The sequence below is a fragment of the Pagrus major genome, chromosome 4 (genome assembly GCF_040436345.1).
Source record: "Pagrus major chromosome 4, Pma_NU_1.0".
Classification (NCBI taxonomy): Eukaryota; Metazoa; Chordata; class Actinopteri; order Spariformes; family Sparidae; genus Pagrus; species Pagrus major.
This window is the reverse complement of record NC_133218.1, coordinates 38,848,297-38,867,730: the sequence shown is the minus strand read 5'-3', so window position 1 is coordinate 38,867,730 and position 19,434 is coordinate 38,848,297. Positions and strand designations below refer to the sequence as shown.

At 41.2% G+C, this 19,434-nt stretch overlaps 1 protein-coding gene and 1 long non-coding RNA gene across 4 annotated transcripts; one reads left to right on the top strand and one right to left on the bottom strand.

The window, feature by feature from the left end:
• Window positions 1–30: 30 nt before the first annotated feature.
• Window positions 31–748, bottom strand: LOC140995129 (uncharacterized). Its single transcript, XR_012178757.1, has 3 exons — window positions 680–748; window positions 446–528; window positions 31–132 (listed from the first exon to the last, which is right to left on the bottom strand). It is a non-coding gene; the product is annotated as an uncharacterized lncRNA (long non-coding RNA).
• Window positions 749–2,249: 1,501 nt separating this feature from the next.
• LOC140994672 (annexin A2-A-like) lies at window positions 2,250–18,936 on the top strand. 3 transcript variants are annotated; one of them, XM_073464414.1, is made up of 13 exons: window positions 2,250–2,284; window positions 8,887–8,948; window positions 9,979–10,072; window positions 11,587–11,681; window positions 11,843–11,956; window positions 13,292–13,382; window positions 14,236–14,315; window positions 14,834–14,893; window positions 15,111–15,204; window positions 16,369–16,464; window positions 16,646–16,704; window positions 16,886–17,008; window positions 18,695–18,936. In XM_073464414.1, the coding sequence occupies exons 2-13, from the start codon at window positions 8,898–8,900 to the stop codon at window positions 18,752–18,754; spliced, it is 1,017 nt and encodes a 338-aa protein (XP_073320515.1). In that variant the 5' UTR covers window positions 2,250–2,284; window positions 8,887–8,897; the 3' UTR covers window positions 18,755–18,936. The 3 variants fall into 3 exon arrangements, with proteins under 3 accessions (XP_073320515.1, XP_073320516.1, XP_073320514.1); XM_073464415.1 differs by lacking the exon at window positions 2,250–2,284 and adding an exon at window positions 3,348–3,471; XM_073464413.1 differs by lacking the exon at window positions 2,250–2,284 and adding an exon at window positions 4,978–5,030.
• The last annotated feature ends 498 nt before the right edge of the window (window positions 18,937–19,434 follow it).

The window sequence follows — 19,434 nt, the reverse complement described above, 5'->3', positions numbered from 1 at the left end:
TCAGTCGTCTGTTCAGTGAGAGGACGAGTCGTTCTGTATTTAAGGTGGACGTCTCAGTTTGGGTTCATGTGATGTTGCTGACTGAAGAACTGAATCTCTCTCTGCTGTTCCTCCCTTCAGAAAAGGTCACAACTTCAAATATAAATATGAGACAACAAGTAAAATAAGCAAGGATCCAAGTCAGAGTCTATTTTTGTTTTTTAAATGACCAGAAACAGAGGTCCCCTCTTAGATAGTGGAGGGATGCAGGGCCCTGTTGGCAATATTGACGTGTATGTGTGTGTGTGTGTTTAACAGTTTGTTACAGGAAAAAACAAAAAAATGCTCATAAATCAGCTCTTTCTTCACATATCTCTGATGATATACAGCTTTTGATTGTGTTACCGTGGCAATACAAGGTGTGTGTGTGTGTGTGTGTCTGTGTGTGTGTGTGAGTCCAACACACCTCTGAGAGTCCAGCTCACATTCCTGTGGATTACACCACTTTACAGCCCTGCTCACCCTCTTCATCACAGAGATAATCAATACCTGCGACACACACACGCACACACACACACACACACACACACACACACACACACACACACACACACACACACACCTGCTGCGGTTATCTGTGCAGCTCATAAAGGATCGTTTATGTTTTAAGTCTGAACTGTGAAAGAGCTCAGTATTGGACCTTTGACTCAGCCTGAGACGACTTTACACTCCAGCAACATGAATGTTCAGGTGGTGACGAGACACCTTCATCTTCACACAGCTGACGTTATGAACCACCTGCACATGGAGGGAAATGTGTGAACTAAGGTTTTTGGTTACCACAGGCTGGACATATTCACACATTTTGTTCTCCAACATAAACTCATCATTAAATGTCCACAGTTTAATTATGAAGCTCTTCATGTGTTAAAAACGTTTAGCGGTTGCTAACAAGTGTCTAAATGAGACTACAGAGGTTGTCGGGGACATTAAACGTCCTCACAGCGAACACGAAGACTCATCTGCTCACTAGTCCGTCTTTACAGGCCACTTTAGTTACACACTGTTCTGACTCTGACTTTACAACTCGTACATTCATCAGTTTATAGAAAACCTGGATAGTAATTGTGCAGTAAGACGCTCAGTGGTGGAGACGTTTCAGTCATGTGACCGTGTGACAGACAACATCTGTTTGTAGCCTAGCATTAGCTTTTTACTGCTACACATTTAATTTACGTTCATCTGTGAAGATTATCTGGATGAACAGAACCTGTTGAGATTATTTTCTGCTATAATCCAAAATCCCTCCACAAAAAGCTCATTATATTTGAATTGTATTTTGGATTATTACAGAAAATAATCTGTGTGACACACACAAGTTTATGACACTGTGATTAAACGCTGTGATGACGTTTACGTTTACATGTTTTGTAAATATCAACAAACTCACAGACTTTGAGACGGGGAACAGGATTTGCTAACATGCTAACATGCTAACTGATTTCTGGATTTTAGGGCTACAGACTACATCTCTGTATTTCAGCATTTAAGATGGTTCATTTAGAAATGAAAGTAAGGTTTCAAACCTCCGTCAGACAGGGAGGTGTGAGCGAAGTGAATGAAGAGCCAATAGGATCGCGTCGTTACAACAACCCAACAGTACAGTTTAGACTGAAGTACCCAACATTCAAGAAAACCACCTGTGTAATTGACCCTGCACAAGCAACCTCATGATTGAGATAAAACCCTGCATCCTGTCACAATTTCATGATGACAAATCCAGTTTGTATTGCCTGTGTTAGAGACGAACACTGTGTCATACAGTGTCATTGGCCAGATACTAAAGATGATCTCTCTGCATGATTACATTGAAGTGCTGTCCCCTTTAATCTCATGAATGATTTCACTGCGGCCTCCATTTTCTTCCCAGCAGAAGAAGAAATTTAAAAAAGTCAAGGAATCCTTGAAAAATGAAAAGTTGCAGAGCTGGCACATCGTAACAATCACCAAGATCAGGCTCTCAGCATATCTTTAAAAGTGAGTGGAGTCTGTTCCTGCTGCTGGTGGAGGCACCAACAAAGAGAAAACAATGGAGCTTTCCGGTTCCCATTAACGTTTCTGTCCGCAGCAGTTTCCTCTGTAAGTGTTTCGTGTTACGTAACAGAGGAAAGAATGCAGAGTCCATCCGACCAGAGCAAAAAGTCAGAGGTTCGCCGTGTGACGGCAGTGTTGTGATCGGCCGAGGAGGAAGCAGAGCATGAAGTGACTCCTGAGGATGAGCAGAGCAGAAGGAGACCAAACAGAGGTGATTCATTCATTAATAGTAGAACAGACGTCTGTTTAAAGGAACAGTTCACCCAAACTGTAAACTCCAGTCATCATCTCCTCCCTCCATGCTGATACAAAGTCAGGTGAAGTCTCGTAGTCCACAAAACAAACAGATGTCTCCATACAGCTCGTCTGCTGTCATCACAAACCACAGATTGTTTTGAATAGTCGTTATTTAAACCCTTTATTAAGCTGAACTCTTCACTGTAGCTGCTGAGCTAACAGTGTTAGCGTGCACCTCGTCTGAATAGAACGAGCTCGACCGAGCTGAAACATGATATTTTCTAAACCCCCGAGTGGATTTTGATCCTAAACTCATCCAGACCTGAACACTTGATCCTCGTCAGCACTGTGAAATGAAACAGTGACACAAGACGCAGCAAACAGTGGATATGAGTCATGATCTGATGTGAACATCATGAAAATCAATCTGCACACTTTGATCTGTTATTGCTGCTCATATCATGTTACACTTATTGTCTTTGCACTAACAACCACACACCTTGTTGTGTTTACATTCTGTCTCTCATGGACAAACATGTAGAGACAGATATACTCACATGCACCTCATCCCTTATTCTGCACACATGATTATTTCTTATACACATTTTATGTACTAATAACTATTTACCACCTCTGTAGTGGAGTCTGAGTGAACGTGCGCAGCTGCATTGACATTAACATCTTGAATCTTGAATCTGAGGCTCTCTCAGGAGTGAACCTGTTGTTGATGTGGACAAACTGCACAAACTCTTCAGATCTGCATCTTTACGTCTCTAATAAACTGGTCGGGATGATTCTGCACTGAGCGGTCGTCTGTGAGTCTCTGAAACTCTGCCAGAGGTGTGTTGAATGATTTCCAGCAGTTGATCTGATTGTGACTTCCTGTTTTGATCCAAAGATCTGACCTGAAGTTCATCAGCACTTTCTCTTCTGTTGACTGATTCAGTCCAGCGAACGTTTACCGTCGCAGCTCCACATGAACAGACACACAATACTTCAGCAGCCTGTTTCCTGTCACACAGGACATGTTTCTACCTTTAGGTGTTAAAAGATGAGGGTGGTGGCCGCGACGAGCTTCACTGACTTCTGTTAATATTCACCTACAGTGTGTGATAAAGTGGGAGCGGTGAGGTGGAGGGACCTTTACAACCACAGCTTCAGGTGAGTCACTGCAGGAAGTGACCTCACTGAGGGCGGTGAGGGTGGTACTCTGCTATGATGTCACCCAAACCATATGACTATATTATACACTATTAACTCTGCAGTGACGGAAGGTAACTAAGTACATTTACTCAAGTACTGTCTTTAAAGGTCCAGTGTGTAATATTTGGAGTATTTAGCGCCATCTAGCAGTGACGATCTAGATTGAAACACTCCCTTTCTGGGGGGGGGGGGGGGATATTTATTACAGTCGGTTGTAATCTTTAACGTTACTCTGACCTGTCACCAGAAAGCAGAACGCTTCGTTTCTCTTCATCACAGATTCTTGTTTTGTGCCGTTGCTTGGACGCATTGGCATAGTTTTCGTTTCTTCGACAATGATTCACACTCCTGTGATTTTTCTTGCACAAAATAAATATGATCATCCATCCTGCATCAGTGGTTTCACCTTCTCAATATACAGATTGTTTGGCAGGAAACAGCAGCCGCTCGCTCTCTTTGTCTTCTTCGTCGTCGTCGTCTTCTTCTTCTTCTTCTTCTTCTTCTTCTTCTTCTTCTTCTTCTTCTTCTTCCTACCACTGTATTTCTGGCAGCCACCCACTAAATTTAAAAACACGAAAGGCTCTCACTTGTGCCAGGTTTGTCTGTTCTGGGCTCCTGTAGAAACATGGCGGGGCAACATGGCGACCTCCGTGGACGGGGACCTGCTCTCTGTGTAGATATAAATGGCTCAACAACAACGACTCTTATTTTCAGGCGATTATAAACTAATTAAAACAAACTTCTGAATATTTTATTCCATTTCTGCTACATATTACACACTGGACCTTTAAGTGCATTTAATATCAGATACGTTAAGAAACATACGGGCGACGATATCTTTTTACTTTTACTCAACGCAGTAACAGATTTCTCATGTTTGCAGACAGAAGTCAGAGTCAGAGCTGCACCAACACAACATTCATCCTCTGAGCCTGGTTATGGGAGTTATGTGAGTTTGTGATGCTACAGTGACTTCCTGTTTACAGAGCTGACTGTTTATTGGACGGAGCTGCAGATGTTTCCAGGCAACAGATTTACACGTTACACAAGTGTTTTAATCAGCTGAGACGTTTGTTCAGTTTTAATCACGGCTGAAAGTTTCCTGGTGTCCTCGAGAGTCGTTGTCAGTGCCGTGTGAAGTATCTGTGCTGTTGCTATGGATACCATCAGTTTATCACACTTTGATTTAACAGAGGTGCTTAAACTGTTTCAGATGTCCGTGTGCACTACTCTAATGGACACCTGCCAGCCAATCAGAAACCAGTATCGGCTCTGACCAGGCGAAGTGATCTGAGCCTCAGTGAGGAATTTATGTCCATGTGTTCAGTGTGATGCGTAAAAGACCACTGAGTCATCCAGCGTGTGTGTGTGTGTGTGTGAGAGAGAGTGTGTGTGTGTGTGTGTGTGTGTGTGTGTGTGTGTGTGTGTGTGAGTATTTATACACCACACCCTGTCCTGTCCTGGATCATAACGGCGCTGCTGCTGCTCGCTGCCTCACTGCTGCTGCTTCTCTGAAGGTAAGACAACATGAACATCTCACCTGCTGCAGTTTGCTTGTTCAGATTTCAGCTGAGAGGAACCAGGACTGGACGATCAGCCTGGCACCTCCAACACTGTGAGGTCTTTATTTTTTGGTACTTTAACTGTGAGAAACTTCTGTCGACCAAGTCAATCAGAGTCTATTAAAAGCTAGATCTCACCCAGGAGACTGACGGGTGTGGCCGGGTTAAAGTCGCTCTGCTCTCCGCCGGCCTGTAATTACTACAGTATCATGTTCATGTCACTTACTGAGGGAGGATCACAGAGAGGTGATGAAGCACTGAGCTCGTTATCATGTTCAGAGTTCATGAGACTCTGCAGAGAGAAGTTTATTTCTTCAGCTGGAGTCCTGAAAAAAGACGTTAAAGAGTCGGATCGGTCCACAATTTAACTTTGACACATTCAAAAAATGAGCTAAACTCAATCAGCAGAGAGGGAAGAGACAGCGGTGTTGATGTCCAACACGTCTCTGTGCTGTGTTGCAGACGTGTCTGCTGAAGTTAGCATGCTAACCAGCTAGCCTCCTCACACCCCTCTCCAGCTCAGAGGTGACAGTCTGACAGCCTGTAGCTTCAGCTGGAGATGTAAAAGCAGCCAGTTCACTGCTGAGTCTAACAAGTCAACAACATAAACTCACTAAATGTGAAGAGAGGAAATATTTTGACACCTTTTTTCCTTCTGAACAGAAAAATCCAACCGTCCACCGTCTGAACTCAAGTTTCTCTCTGACTGAACTCAGACGAGCTTCATCGCCTCGTTAACTCATCGTTAACACACTTCATTCAGACTGGACACAAACTGAACCACAGTCACCAGAACAGTGTTGGTTTGTCTCCAGTCACCTCTGGTTCGGCCCAAATAACTCCTCAGTTCACAGAGTAACGTGAAAATATTCTGGTTCTACACGCTGATGATGTCCGACTCTCTCTCTCTGTCCTCTCCTGCCGTGTCTTCTCATCCCGGAGTCATAGTCCTGGCCAGAGCCGCTGTAAATCGCCTCTGTACTGTGTCCTCTGTCTTCACACTGACCTCCGTCTCTCTCAGAGTTCAGTCCCAGTCTGCTGTCCACACGTCTTCACTCGGAGGCTGCTGCAGTCCAGCACACCTCCCGTCAGCTAATGGGGCCACTTAGCTTCATGGCTAACTGAGCTACTTGCTAACAGCAGCTAGTCGCTACAGCCAAAGAGTACAGTGAGCAGCAGTTAGCAGTTAGGCTGTCCACTATAGTTTTAGCGCTCGCTTTGAATCCTGTCCGTTCCTGCACAGTGTTTAATCGACAAATCAAATCCAGACACGAACAAGCAGGAATCAGAAAAAAGACTCTTATTAGTTATTATTGATTAGTTTCTCTACTGAAGGCTTTTATTTTGAAACCTGCTGGACGGAGCTGCAGGGAGATGATTCATTGAGAAGTAATTTGTTGCTGCTTGTGACTAAACATTAACTAACAAACCTGTTGAATTAAATCATGCAGTTAATCCCCTAAACCTTCAAAATAATGTGCTGAGCAAAGATGCTGGGATTTTAATTTGAAAATCTGTTATAAGGGAGTGAATGCTGGGGGGAAACACAGCAGACATTTTGACTGACAACATTATTATCATCGTGTTGTGATGAATGCTGGATCGTCAGTGTTGTTGGTTCCATCTGTGCTTTTCCCCTTTAAACCAGCCAACACCAGAATAATTCTGCCTGTCGGTCAGAACCTCAGTTTCAGGACTGTTTGTGTCAGCTGTTGCTAGGTGATGAAACGCTGACCCTCACACACTTCCTGTTGATATTTTGTAAGAGGGTCAAAGGTTGTCCAGTTCCTCTAAGATGTATTAAAATCACCAGAACTTCACAGGTTTGATTCAACTTAGTAAGTTACCTGAAGTGTTTGTGTGTGTGTGTGTGTGTGTGTATGTGTGTGTGTGTGTGTGTGTGTGTTACGTAACAGGCTCCAGACCTCTTCAGATCTGTTTGCTTTGTTATCAGTTCTCCTTATCTGCAGCCTCTCCTGCAGACGCACCCTCTGGCACGTCCCAGTCAATAAATCAAACACACCTGCAGCTCTAAACATTAACAGACGTTTGTTTGCTCTATTTTAAGTTCATGTGAGAAGAAAGGAAGTGAATGGAGGAGGAGGATTAAATAAATATTAGGGGTTAAAAATATACCCTGAGCATCTTTTTCAGCATCATAATCTCTGAAATAAAGTCAACATATTACCTGATACTGATCGATATGTCGGTCAGGCTCAGTCATCATCTCCTCCTGATGATATAAAGTCAGGCTCAGTCATCGTCTCCTCCTGATGATATAAAGTCAGGCTCAGTCATCGTCTCCTCCTGATGATATAAAGTCAGGCTCAGCCATCATCTCCTGATGATATAAAGTCAGGCTCAGTCATCATCTCCTCCTGATGATATAAAGTCAGGCTCAGTCATCGTCTCCTCCTGATGATATAAAGTCAGGCTCAGCCATCATCTCCTCCTGATGATATAAAGTCAGGCTCAGTCATCATCTCCTCCTGATGATATAAGATCAGGCTCAGCCATCATCTCCTCCTGATGATATAAAGTCAGGCTCAGCCATCATCTCTTCCTGATGATATAAAGTCAGGCTCAGCCATCATCTCCTCCTGATGATATAAAGTCAGGCTCAGCCATCATCTCCTCCTGATGATATAAAGTCAGGCTCAGCCATCATCTCTTCCTGATGATATAAAGTCAGGCTCAGCCATCATCTCCTCCTGATGATATAAAGTCAGGCTCAGCCATCATCTCCTCCTGATGATATAAAGTCAGGCTCAGCCATCATCTCCTGATGATATAAAGTCAGGCTCAGTCATCATCTCCTCCTGATGATATAAAGTCAGGCTCAGTCATCGTCTCCTCCTGATGATATAAAGTCAGGCTCAGCCATCATCTCCTCCTGATGATATAAAGTCAGGCTCAGTCATCATCTCCTCCTGATGATATAAGATCAGGCTCAGCCATCATCTCCTCCTGATGATATAAAGTCAGGCTCAGCCATCATCTCCTCCTGATGATATAAAGTCAGGCTCAGCCATCATCTCCTCCTGATGATATAAAGTCAGGCTCAGCCATCATCTCCTCCTGATGATATAAAGTCAGGCTCAGTCATCATCTCCTCCTGATGGAGATGATTTAAACATCAGATGTCTCCATACAGCTCGTCTGCTGTGATCACAGAGATCACAACCTGATCTGAGACCAGATTAATCTTCCCTGTAGCTGCTGAGCTAACGTTGTTAGCATGCACCCCGTCTGAGAAGTGGGTGCACGAGCTCGACCGCACGTTGAGGGTGTGAATAATGTGTTTTCAGCTCAGTTTGGGATCTCGGGGCTTCTGCAGACTTGGATTACCCTCTGTGAATCCTGCAATTACATTTTGTTAAGCAAAGAATTTCTTGAGGGTACAAAGTCCAAACATTTGCTTGTTTCAGGTTCACAAATGTGAAATTTTGCTGCTTTTCTTCATCTTAAATGACATTAAACTGGATATATTTGAGCTTTGGACGGTCAGACAGAAACGGGTTTCAGGACCTGATCTGACCTTCAGTGTTCTGACGAAGAGATCATTAATTGATGAATCAAGAAAAGAATCTGCAAATTAATCGATATTGAAAACAATCATTAGTTGCAGCCCTGATTGTATTAATAACTGTTGTCACTGTTGACGTTTCACTTCCTTAAGTTAATCACAAATGATCTGTCTGTCTGTCTCTCTGTCTGTCTGTCTGTGTGCCTGTGTGTCTGTCTGTGTGTCTGTGTGTTTATCTGTGTGTCTGTTTGTCTCTGTGTGTGTCTGTGTGTCTGGACTCTGCAGGTCGACTCAACATGGCGCTGGTGTCTGAGTTTCTGGGCCAGCTGACGCTGTCTTATGGAGGGGTGAGTCACCTGCTGACATCACAGGAGACAGGAGACAGCACAATGACTCTATTTCTCAGGAAGATGCTGTGTTAATTATGTCAGTATTAAATTAATCAACATCCAACATCCTGATTCAGACGTCTGTGGACGCTGCTCTCGTTTAAATCTTCTTCAGACTATATAACTGTGTTGAGGATCCGCAGTGTCGGGGCTCTGCAGGGTTTTACTGCTGTCATAAAGCAGGTAAAGGTGTGGTCTGTTCTCCAGACAGAGTTCATCTGATAAACTGGAGACGAGGCTGGCTGATCAATAATCCATTCAGACACTGAAGGAACAGATCATGGATCAGGATTTATGCTTTTATTTGATAGGACAGCTACAGATTGTGATAGGAGAAGGAGGGGACGACATGCAGCAAAGGCTCATGGGTTGTAATCGAACCCTGTCTATCAGGTGAGTCGCGGGACTCAAACTCTGGATCTTCCTTGTTGTGTGGCCGGTAGACGTGTGCACTGGAGACTTCTGCCGACCGAGCTCAAGCCCTCCCTCTGCTCAGTTTGCAGCTGAAAGTGGATGAAACAAGAAGAAGAAGAAATAAGCCTCTAAACGTCACTCGACTCGGCGAGACTTTCCCCTTTATTAACATTCACCCTGTCACAGCTGCTCGTCCTCGTGCCTCCACTCTGCAGACTGTTTGAGGGCTCTCACTCTCACAAAATAGTTATTTTTACGATGTAAATGTTGGATGTTGACTTTTGATCACTTTTCTCTAAAGACAGGAAGAAGTTAGAAAACAATGCAGGAAAGACGAGAGGTGGAGCTGAGGATTCCTGCCAGATTTACTGTCTCCATGTCGCCATGAAAGCATCTATAGACCGTTTCTATTGAGACAAAGTATTTTATCATTGGTATATTTGTTGATTGTGACGCCTCCTGTGGACTGTGAAGTGTTTTAGTGCCGTACCACCAGACTGCAGAGCAGCTTCGCTCCTCAGTCCATCCTCAGCAGCAGACTGTGAGGTAACACTTCTCCCTCTGTCCTCTGCAGGAGGAGGAGCCCATATTCCCCACCGTGGTGCCGGTGCCGGACTTCGACCCAGAAAAAGACGCTGCCAGGATCGAGACGGCCATCAAAACTAAAGGTGAGAGCTCAGCCTGCCACCTGCTGGAAGTCTCCACACATTACAGTGACATGAATACTCGACATGAATTAAAACTCTTGACTGAGGGATGGATATGAACCTGCTGAACCTTCCCCTCAGTTTTCTGTTGTTTCTCTTTTCTAAGGAGGAGCCAGAAGTCTGATTTCATCCCGTCACAGTCAGATATCAGATTACTGCCTGGCCTCAGTCCACTGCGAGCTGTCCAAACCATGACAGCATGTTTTCTGCTCAGATTAGAGGCTGACTAAAGCTGCTGGAATTCATCCGGAGACGTAATGTAGTCCCGGACTGTGCAGCAGCGAGGGGATTGAACCTGTGGTGCAGACTGTACAGTGCCTGTGTTCACACTTCCTGTGATAAAGCAGGACAAAGCAGACTGAAGATGTTTTTAAAAAGCTGAGACAAAGAGACGGAGACAGCTGCTGATAATGAAAGAGTTTAACACGAGGAGGTTAAATATGAACGGACAGATCCAGAACAGTTCAGATGAATGAAGACATGAACTTTTCCACATGAACAGCTAGGAGAGTTTAGTCATATGATGTAAGACAAAAGAGCTTTGATTTAATCTGTTTTCATGAAGGAAACTACAGTCAGGAGCCGAAACATCTGCCAGTAACTACAGACCTGACATGAATCTGATCGACGGTTCCTGGAGGTGTCGCTGAACTGAAACACTACACAGTATAGCTGGAGTTTCTTCACATGACGGTTGTTTCATAACTCAACTCACCCAGAAAACTTTTCACAGTTCATGTTGTGGATTTTCTAGAAAAAGAAACATTAAAACTTCTGTTAAATCCCACAGCTGGACTCCAAATACTGTCTGAGCTAAAGTCCATCATGTCAGTGATTGTTTGAATTCTCAGCCTCACCATCGTCTTATTTTTCACTGGGTTGGGTTGAAATTTGTCCTGAACATCACAGAAACCCTGAAGATCATTTATGTACATTTAAATAGCTGCTGCTGAAAGTTTACACAAGTTTGAAATCATTACAGAAGATGTGTGTTGAGCGAAGGAACTCAGATTCATATTTTGTCCACATAGAACAAGATGACATCATCTCGTCTGCATATAACCAAATCATCACAAGCTGTAACTTGAAAATATCCAGAACCTGATGAAAAACAGGCTCAACAGGTATCAGACAGACAGAAAAGCTTAAAGTCAACACAAAACGCTCAAATTAAAAACTATAGTTTGTTCTGATCCGGGTGGAAAAGCCTCTGAAGCAGCGTCTGAAACAATTCAATCATCAACAGTCAAATAATTTCTGTATGAGCAGAGTGTTCAGTGTTTCTTTGAGGTGAAACGCTGTATTACAGTTCAGCTCTGTTGCCTCCTGACCACGCCCCCTACAGTGATGTCACGGCGTACTGTGGTGCACCTGTCTTACTGGTGGTTTGAATGGAAAATGTCTAAGATCAAAAACAAAAACACTCCAGCAGGTGGTCTCATTAAATCTAATGAAACGTTTGTTAAATCCTGCAGGTGTAGACGAACAGACCGTCATCGACATCCTGACCCGACGCAGCTACGAGCAGCGGAGAGAAATCGCCTTCGAGTACGAACGACTCGCCAAGAAGGTTCAAAATGTTCCTCCATATAAACTCTGATGTTCACAAATCATTTCACCTCGAAGACGTAACTACAGTACAACCTGCTTCACTGCCGACTGATTGTTACTGAGACATTTTAAATGTTTGAGCCCTCAATGAACGGATTGTTTGCCTCTGCACCTCCTCAGGACCTGATCACAGCCCTGAAGGCGGCGCTGTCCGGCTCTCTGGAGGCTCTGATGTTGGGTCTGATGAAGAGCACCGCTCAGTACGACGCCTCCGAGCTCAAAGCCTCCATCAAGGTCAGTGTCGCCCATGGTTGAATGTAACTAAATACATGTTCTGTAATTAAGTACAATTCTGAGGTGTGTGACGTCTCAGACGAACTTCTGTAGTCCACAAAACATTTCTGGAGCTTCTCAGCAAAACAGCGTTGCAGCATTCTGCTAAACACCTGAAGCAGCTGGAGACTTGATTTAAAATGGAGAAAACAACAAATGCCTCCATAATCACAGTTTGCAGAAGATCACAAACTGATCATTATTTAAGCAGACATTATTTAAGTAACCATGTGAGACTCAAAGATGTCAAATTATTATTTCACATAAAAATTAAAGATAAACTTAAAAAATGAAAGCAGATTCTTTTATAGACTAAGCTCACTAACTTCATACAAAGTATTCAAAGTGTCTCCACCTCGAGCAGCTGCAACAGTAAATGTTGCTTTAACATTGATGCATATTGATAATGTAATTACTGCATCAGTCACAGGCCCCTGTGACTGATGCAGTAATTATATTATCAATACGATGATTTCCTGCAAGACTACGACCACGGGCGGTGGGTGAGTCTGAGGATGTGGAGGGCTAATGTGTTTATGTTATGTTAATATCTAAACTGCATCACAAACAAATCTATTTATTTACATTTATTAATCAGTAGCATTCACAATTACCACTCAAAATCAACAGCAGAGGTGTGTAGAAGTATCTGTTGAAGGGGGGCAGGGTCCGCCACATATTAAGCCCTTTCATAAACAATGTCAGTGATCAGAGAGGCTGTCTTCAGTCATTGTAAACGTTTCCCTGTGTGCAGTAATGTCACTGCAGCAAATGTTGTTGCACATTTAAACAGCAACACTTATAAACTTGACAGGACGGAGGAAACTCTACAGAGGAAGCAGAATTACTTTTTTTTAGCTTCAGAAATATTTTTAGACAGCTCTGATGGAGCTCAGGATTTATCAGGACAGCTGCTTTACTCCAAATTATTTCACTAAATGAATCTTGACTGTGTGGAAGCTGTTGCGCCTCGTGGGTAAATGTGCACAGGAGACACACTTAGTTTGTTTCTGCTGCTAGGAGGTCGCTGCAGGTTCAGTAATTAATATTTCTCTCATTACAGATTCATTATTTCAAGTTAATTGTTAATTTTTATGACCAGAACAACCGAAATGTTAACTACATTCCAGTTACTTGTAATGGAGTATTTATACATGTTGTAGATGTTGTAGAGCGCCCTCTACAGTTCTGGTGGAGTCACCACGTCATTAGAAAGACTGACAGGTGGATAACGAAGGTCTGGCTGGAGGTGATGTACCTACTTTGTGGTGGCTCTGATGGTCTTTGTGTTTCCAGGGTCTGGGAACAGACGAGGAGACGCTCATCGAGATCGTCTGCTCCAGAAACAACGAAGAACTGGCGGAGATCAAGAAGGTTTACAAAGAGAGTAAGTTTAGAAATCTTCTGATAATATTCAATAAATGTGAGATAAAGACTTTGAATCTCTGTTCTCACAAGTTATTTTAAATCTTTGAATTGTCTGAAAACTATATGTGTCTTTTATGTGTCAATTAATCAAATGTAAACAACACATCCTCAGACCTTAACGACTGGATATGTCAATTAGCAGCGATTCACAAAATGACATGACCGCTACAGCGTCAGGACCTTTGTCGTACCCTCGCTGTTTTGTTAGGTTTAGGAAAACTTCGCGACATTCTGAATTCTGAACGTAACATGTTACAAATATAACTTAAGTTTAGTTTTTGTACAAGACGTTACTTCACCACATTAGTAAGTTTAAATAACTCAACGTTGACTTTTGGTTTCACCCTGGATGAGAAATGTTTCACTCAGAAATGATATTACATGTTAAGTTTTTTTTTTTTTTTTTTTTTTTACAAATTTCATATAAAACACAATCTGTAATTTACTACATTAACCAAAAACAGATGTGCTATTAAATAATTTTACCAATCAATTATTCTGGTATCTTTAATGATGCCCTATAAAATCACATAATGTAAATCATGATTGAGAATGATCCATATCGTACACGTCTCCCGATAGACACCTAGCACTGAAGTTAGCATGCTATGCTATTTAAAGTTAGCAGTCGTTGTGTGAACTGACACGAGCACTACTTCAAACTTCTAACATGTTTGTAGCATGTTAGCTGGCAGACATTTGTTATGTAGGATCAACTAGCTAGTTAGCATATGTGGCTAACATTAGCTCCATCAGATTCAATACCATGACAGCTGTTTCTTTGTGTTAACATCTTTTATTTCTCTCTGAAGTGTTTAAGAAGGAGTTGGAGAAAGACGTAGCGGGAGACACATCAGGAGACTTCGCCAAACTGCTGCTGGCTCTGTTTCAGGTAGCATAGCTTTGATGCTACGTGTTGCTAACTGATTTATCTTCATGTATCTTCACAGCACATCAAATATACAAGCACAGCTGAAAGTATTAATCAGTTGGTCGATTGACAAATTTTAATGTTTTATATATGTTTTAAGATTTGAAATTAAAAAAGAAAAACTGGGATAAGTTCAGAGATCAGTTTTGATTTTGGTGAAAACATTTTATTATCTTGATTTTCATCATGTATAAGTAGATAAAGTAATGTGTTAATACATTTTGTAATTTTTAATAATGATTTCATACATTTTCTTATAAACAGTAAATGCTCTGTTTTTCTTTTGTATTGTGGAGTTAATGACTCTCTTGAATGTGTAAAATATTTTTAGGTTAAATTCCTCGATAAGAACACATTTATGTTTCATTTGTGGCACTGAGCTCCGGCACAATAATAAAAATGACTGGTTCAATAATGAATAATTAATTTGAAGACGTTTAATTTTTAACACTGACATGAATATATTCATCGATCTACAGACGAAGAGAGATGAACCCTCTAATGTGGTCGACTATGAGAAGATTGACGAGGACGCCAGAGTGAGTCCAAACATCCAGATATCTATAAAAAGTTTTTAGACTGATTTCTGAAAGATTAACATCACTGTGCTGTTCTCTGTGGATTTGTTTCAAACTCAGTCATCAATAATTTATATCTAAAGAAGAGTCCATCAATCAATAAATCACCTTCCCCCCGACACGTCAGTCCACAGTGTTGTATTGACTCACGTTCTGTTGGCATGTGTGAACCTCTCAGTGTCTGTATGAAGCCGGAGTGAAGAGGAAGGGAACCGACGTGGGGACCTGGATCTCCATCATGGCGAAGAGGAGCGTCCCCCACCTGCAGAAAGGTGAACTGCACCTACAGCGCTGCACACGTCCTCACATACAGGGTCACGTTACACCTCATCTCCAGACAACCGCTCAGTGCCGAGTGTTCAATATTCAATATTCTCTACGTTCAGTATGATTCAGTGTTATTTTATGTTCAGTGCTCAAAGTTTTTTTCATATTCAGTACTTACATTTTTTTGTTAAATGCCAAAGATTTTACATTAAATATCAATGTTTTTCATTTCCAATATCAGCATCTGTTTGTGCTCAATATGAATATTTTTTATACGTTCAACTCGAAATGTGAAATGCCAGTTGCATTATTATTCAAACTGTATATCCAATGAAAATATGATCTCTATTCAATTCCTTGTGTAAGTCCAGTTACATTCACTTGTTTACATACATTTTACATTCATATTTAATATCCAATGCCAACATTTTTTATGTTCGATTATGTTTTTCTTTTCCAATACCAGAATTCGTTTTTGCTCAATATCAACATACAAATATTATTTCTGTTAAGAAATTACATGTTTTTTAATGTTCAATATCACAATATTTTTCATTAACAATGTCAATATTTCCTTAAGCGCAGTTCTAACATTTTTTTTTACATTAAATGCCGATGTTTTAAATATAATGCCAACATCTTTTTATATCCATTTCCAACTGTTATATATTATCACAGTATTTTTATTATTTCCAGATGCCTTGTTGAAGTCCAGACATTATTTACATGCAATTTATTTTTGTTATTTTTAGTATCACAATTTTTTACGTCCAGTTATTCTAACATACTCTGCATTCAGTGAATGCAACACCAATTTCCAATACAATAATTTGTTTTTGCTCAACATCAACATTTTTTATACGTTCAACTCAATTTTTTTTAAAATTCTAAATGCAAACACACGTCCAAGTCTTTTTACACTCATTACTAAATGTTCTATATATATAATGGTAATTTGGGTAAATGGTAGTTTTTAATTTCCAAATGCCTTGTTGAAGTCCAGAGGAAACTTTTTTTTTTCATATCTGTGCATGATAATCCAGTTTGGTTAAGGTGAAGCAGAGACAGTTAGTTATGTGGTATCTTCTCTCTGATGGTCAAACAGAAGCTGGTTCTGATTTAACTTTAAATGCTGTGTCTTCTGATGTGTTTGTGTTTCGTGCTGTCAGTGTTCGAGCGGTATAAGAGCTACAGTCCATACGACATGAAGGAGAGCATCAGGAAGGAGGTGAAGGGAGATCTGGAGAGGTCTTTCCTCACTCTGGGTAAGAAACTCCACATCAGAAGTTTTTAAAGGACTATTCCACTGTGATTTTAGATTTAGATTTTAGACTGTGCAGCAGTCTGGTCATCAGTGGATTACTCCTCGAAGAAGACAGGACAGTTGGTGAAGACATCAGGAAGTCGTCCAGGTTCATTAACTGTCCGTCTGTCTTCTCTTCACAGTCGAGTGCTTCGAAAACAGGCAGCTGTACTTCGCCAACAGACTCAGTGAAGCCATGAAGGTACGTGCTCACAGTTTGTCCGGTGGTAGAAGTAACTAAGTACATATTATTATTATTATTATCCTGTAAATGGCCATTTCACATAATGATAATTAACATATTGTACACACCGTGTGCTGTCAGTCCGTCTCCTCTGACGTCTGTTTGTTGTCCTCCATCTTGTTTTTCTGTGTCTCTGCAGAGTAAAGGAGCGAAGGAGAAGGTGGTGACCAGGATCATAGTTTCTCGCTGTGAAGTCGACCTGATGAAGATCAGAACAGAGTTCAAGAGGCAGCACAAAAGATCCCTGTACCAGACCATCGCTGTGAGTACCACTCTGTGTGTGTGTGTGTGTGTGTGTGTGGTAGACAAACTTACTGTAATCTCCCACACAAGAAATGGCCAGTGAACACACCAGAGAGAAGTTCAGTCCAGACGCAGTGGAAAATAATCATACAGAAACATTTGTGATTTTATTTTATTTCCTAAATGAACTCTGTAAACACTACAAATAAACACTATGTAAATTAAATAAAATTAACTTAAAATATTTAATTTCCATCTGTGCTAAAAACTTCATATGCTTTTACTCAGGTGTTTTTTTGAGGTACATGTACTTCACTTAAATATTTACAATTTTATGGTACATTATTTGAAAGAAACACAAATAAAAAAATATGATTCAGTTTTATAGATTGAGCTATTTGATAAAATCAAACATTATTCATCCCAATAATAATAATAATAATAATAGTAGTAACACAGAAATAAGAAGACTCAGAGCGCAGACCTCAGCTATTCGCCCTTTTCTATGATATACACACCTGCTTGAGTCACCACCATACAGACCGTGTCCAGACGTACTTTCAAAACTATCATAATTATGTAAAAACATGGTTCTGCCCAGCAGAAGACTTGAGTTCGATGTGAGTGAGTATAATAAGTCGCATGATATGTATTTGTTTCCATAGCAACACCTCAGTGACACAATGGTGATTGCCGTGGCAACTGAAAACCAGTCGCTTGTCTAGTGCAGATGAGAGTTGGTCAAAACATCAAGTTCAACACAACATTTCTTTTCTAGAAGTTCTTTATTGCTGCAAACAAGAGTCAAACATCAGCAGCCACAGATGATGACTGAAGAGAAGCCGTCTCTCCTCGTCCTTTATCATAGTAGAAACCAATACACACCATTGCAGCAGTCACAAGGTTACATGTGAACTCACTTAAATACAACACTCACACTATCTCCACATCCACCACAGGTTAACATAAATCTAACATACACGTACATCCCATAGTTTGTGTCATACAGCAACCATTGTCAGAACACATATCCCCAGGAGAGGTTACACAAACACTCTTCAGGATGAACTCCTTAACTGTGTTCTCATCTATGTACAGACACAAGTTTTCATCCACTTGTTAAGTTTCACATGCAAGAATAACATGAAAATAATAAAGGGACTTGAGAGAATTTCCCTCACATGATGTAAGGCCGAAGACATTCTTGCGTTTAACAACACGTTCACGTATGATTGATATCTTCGGCCTTACAGTTGTGATTTCATTTATTATTATTGTTTGTGACTTTTTCTCAGAATTTGGAGTTTGTAACATTACAAACATGTTGACACTGTTATGATGAGTGAGCTGTGTTTGTAGTCAGCACCTACGTTACACCTGAAAAACTGTGACAGACCTGAGATTTGTTTTTACCACAGTTAAACTCTGGGGGGCGCCAAATCTCACAAAATGACAATTTCATTTCAAATTTCAAAGACATAAAAGTCAAACAGCTGCAATAATAACATGTTTCCTACAAATTAACACATGAGTTATAATACAACAATATTTTATAACATTTCTACATAATGAGCACCTTTACTTCTGGTAGCTGAAGTACATTCTGCCAGGAACACTAATAATAATGTAATGATGTGAAACGAGGAGCGTCTTGATAAAAACACGTTAACTGTAATGATCCTGACGATGTGTTTGTGTTTCTCAGGAGCACACTAAAGGAGATTACCAGAAGGCTCTGCTCAGTCTGTGTGGAGGAGACGACTGAAGCCTCAACCGGCTGGACTCAGTTTCCCAGACGGCCGCTGGGTGTTTTTTTTGAATATCCGCTGACTGCAGATCTTCGTACAGTATTAGAGCCTTTTTGTTTTTACTTCCACATGAACACATCATGTCACCTCCGTCTGTCTGAGCAGCTTCAGTCTGTGAAATAAAAACTTTTCACCCGTTTGTGTTTGTTTGATGAAACGACCAGCAGGGGGAGGCAGAGGCACACTCTGATCTACTGAGTTTATTAAAAGCATTTAGAGACGTTACAAAACTTGGTGAACTCTTCAGGATTGTTTCAAGAAATATATGAGAAATTAATTCAAAGTACAAAGAAAGATGTTGTATTGTTAAGTATTTCCACTCAAACTGATAAAATGTTGATAATCAAAGTCATGAATGAGACACACGACTGTGCAGAGTGACTTTTTCCCCATCAGTTAAACACCTCCTGTGTATTTAAAGGTGCAATGTGTAAGAACCGACCACCTATTGCATTCATACTCCAATCAAATAGGGAGCATCACATCACCAGCGTAACTGCTAACTGCTGCTAACTGTAGCTGTCGTTAGCTAGTTAGCTCAGTTAGCCGTGCAGCAAGCAGTCCAGACTGAGAGTGGAGTGGTATTAGCATGAGGGCTGGGCCATATATCTGAACACTGCATCATGACAAAATGTTT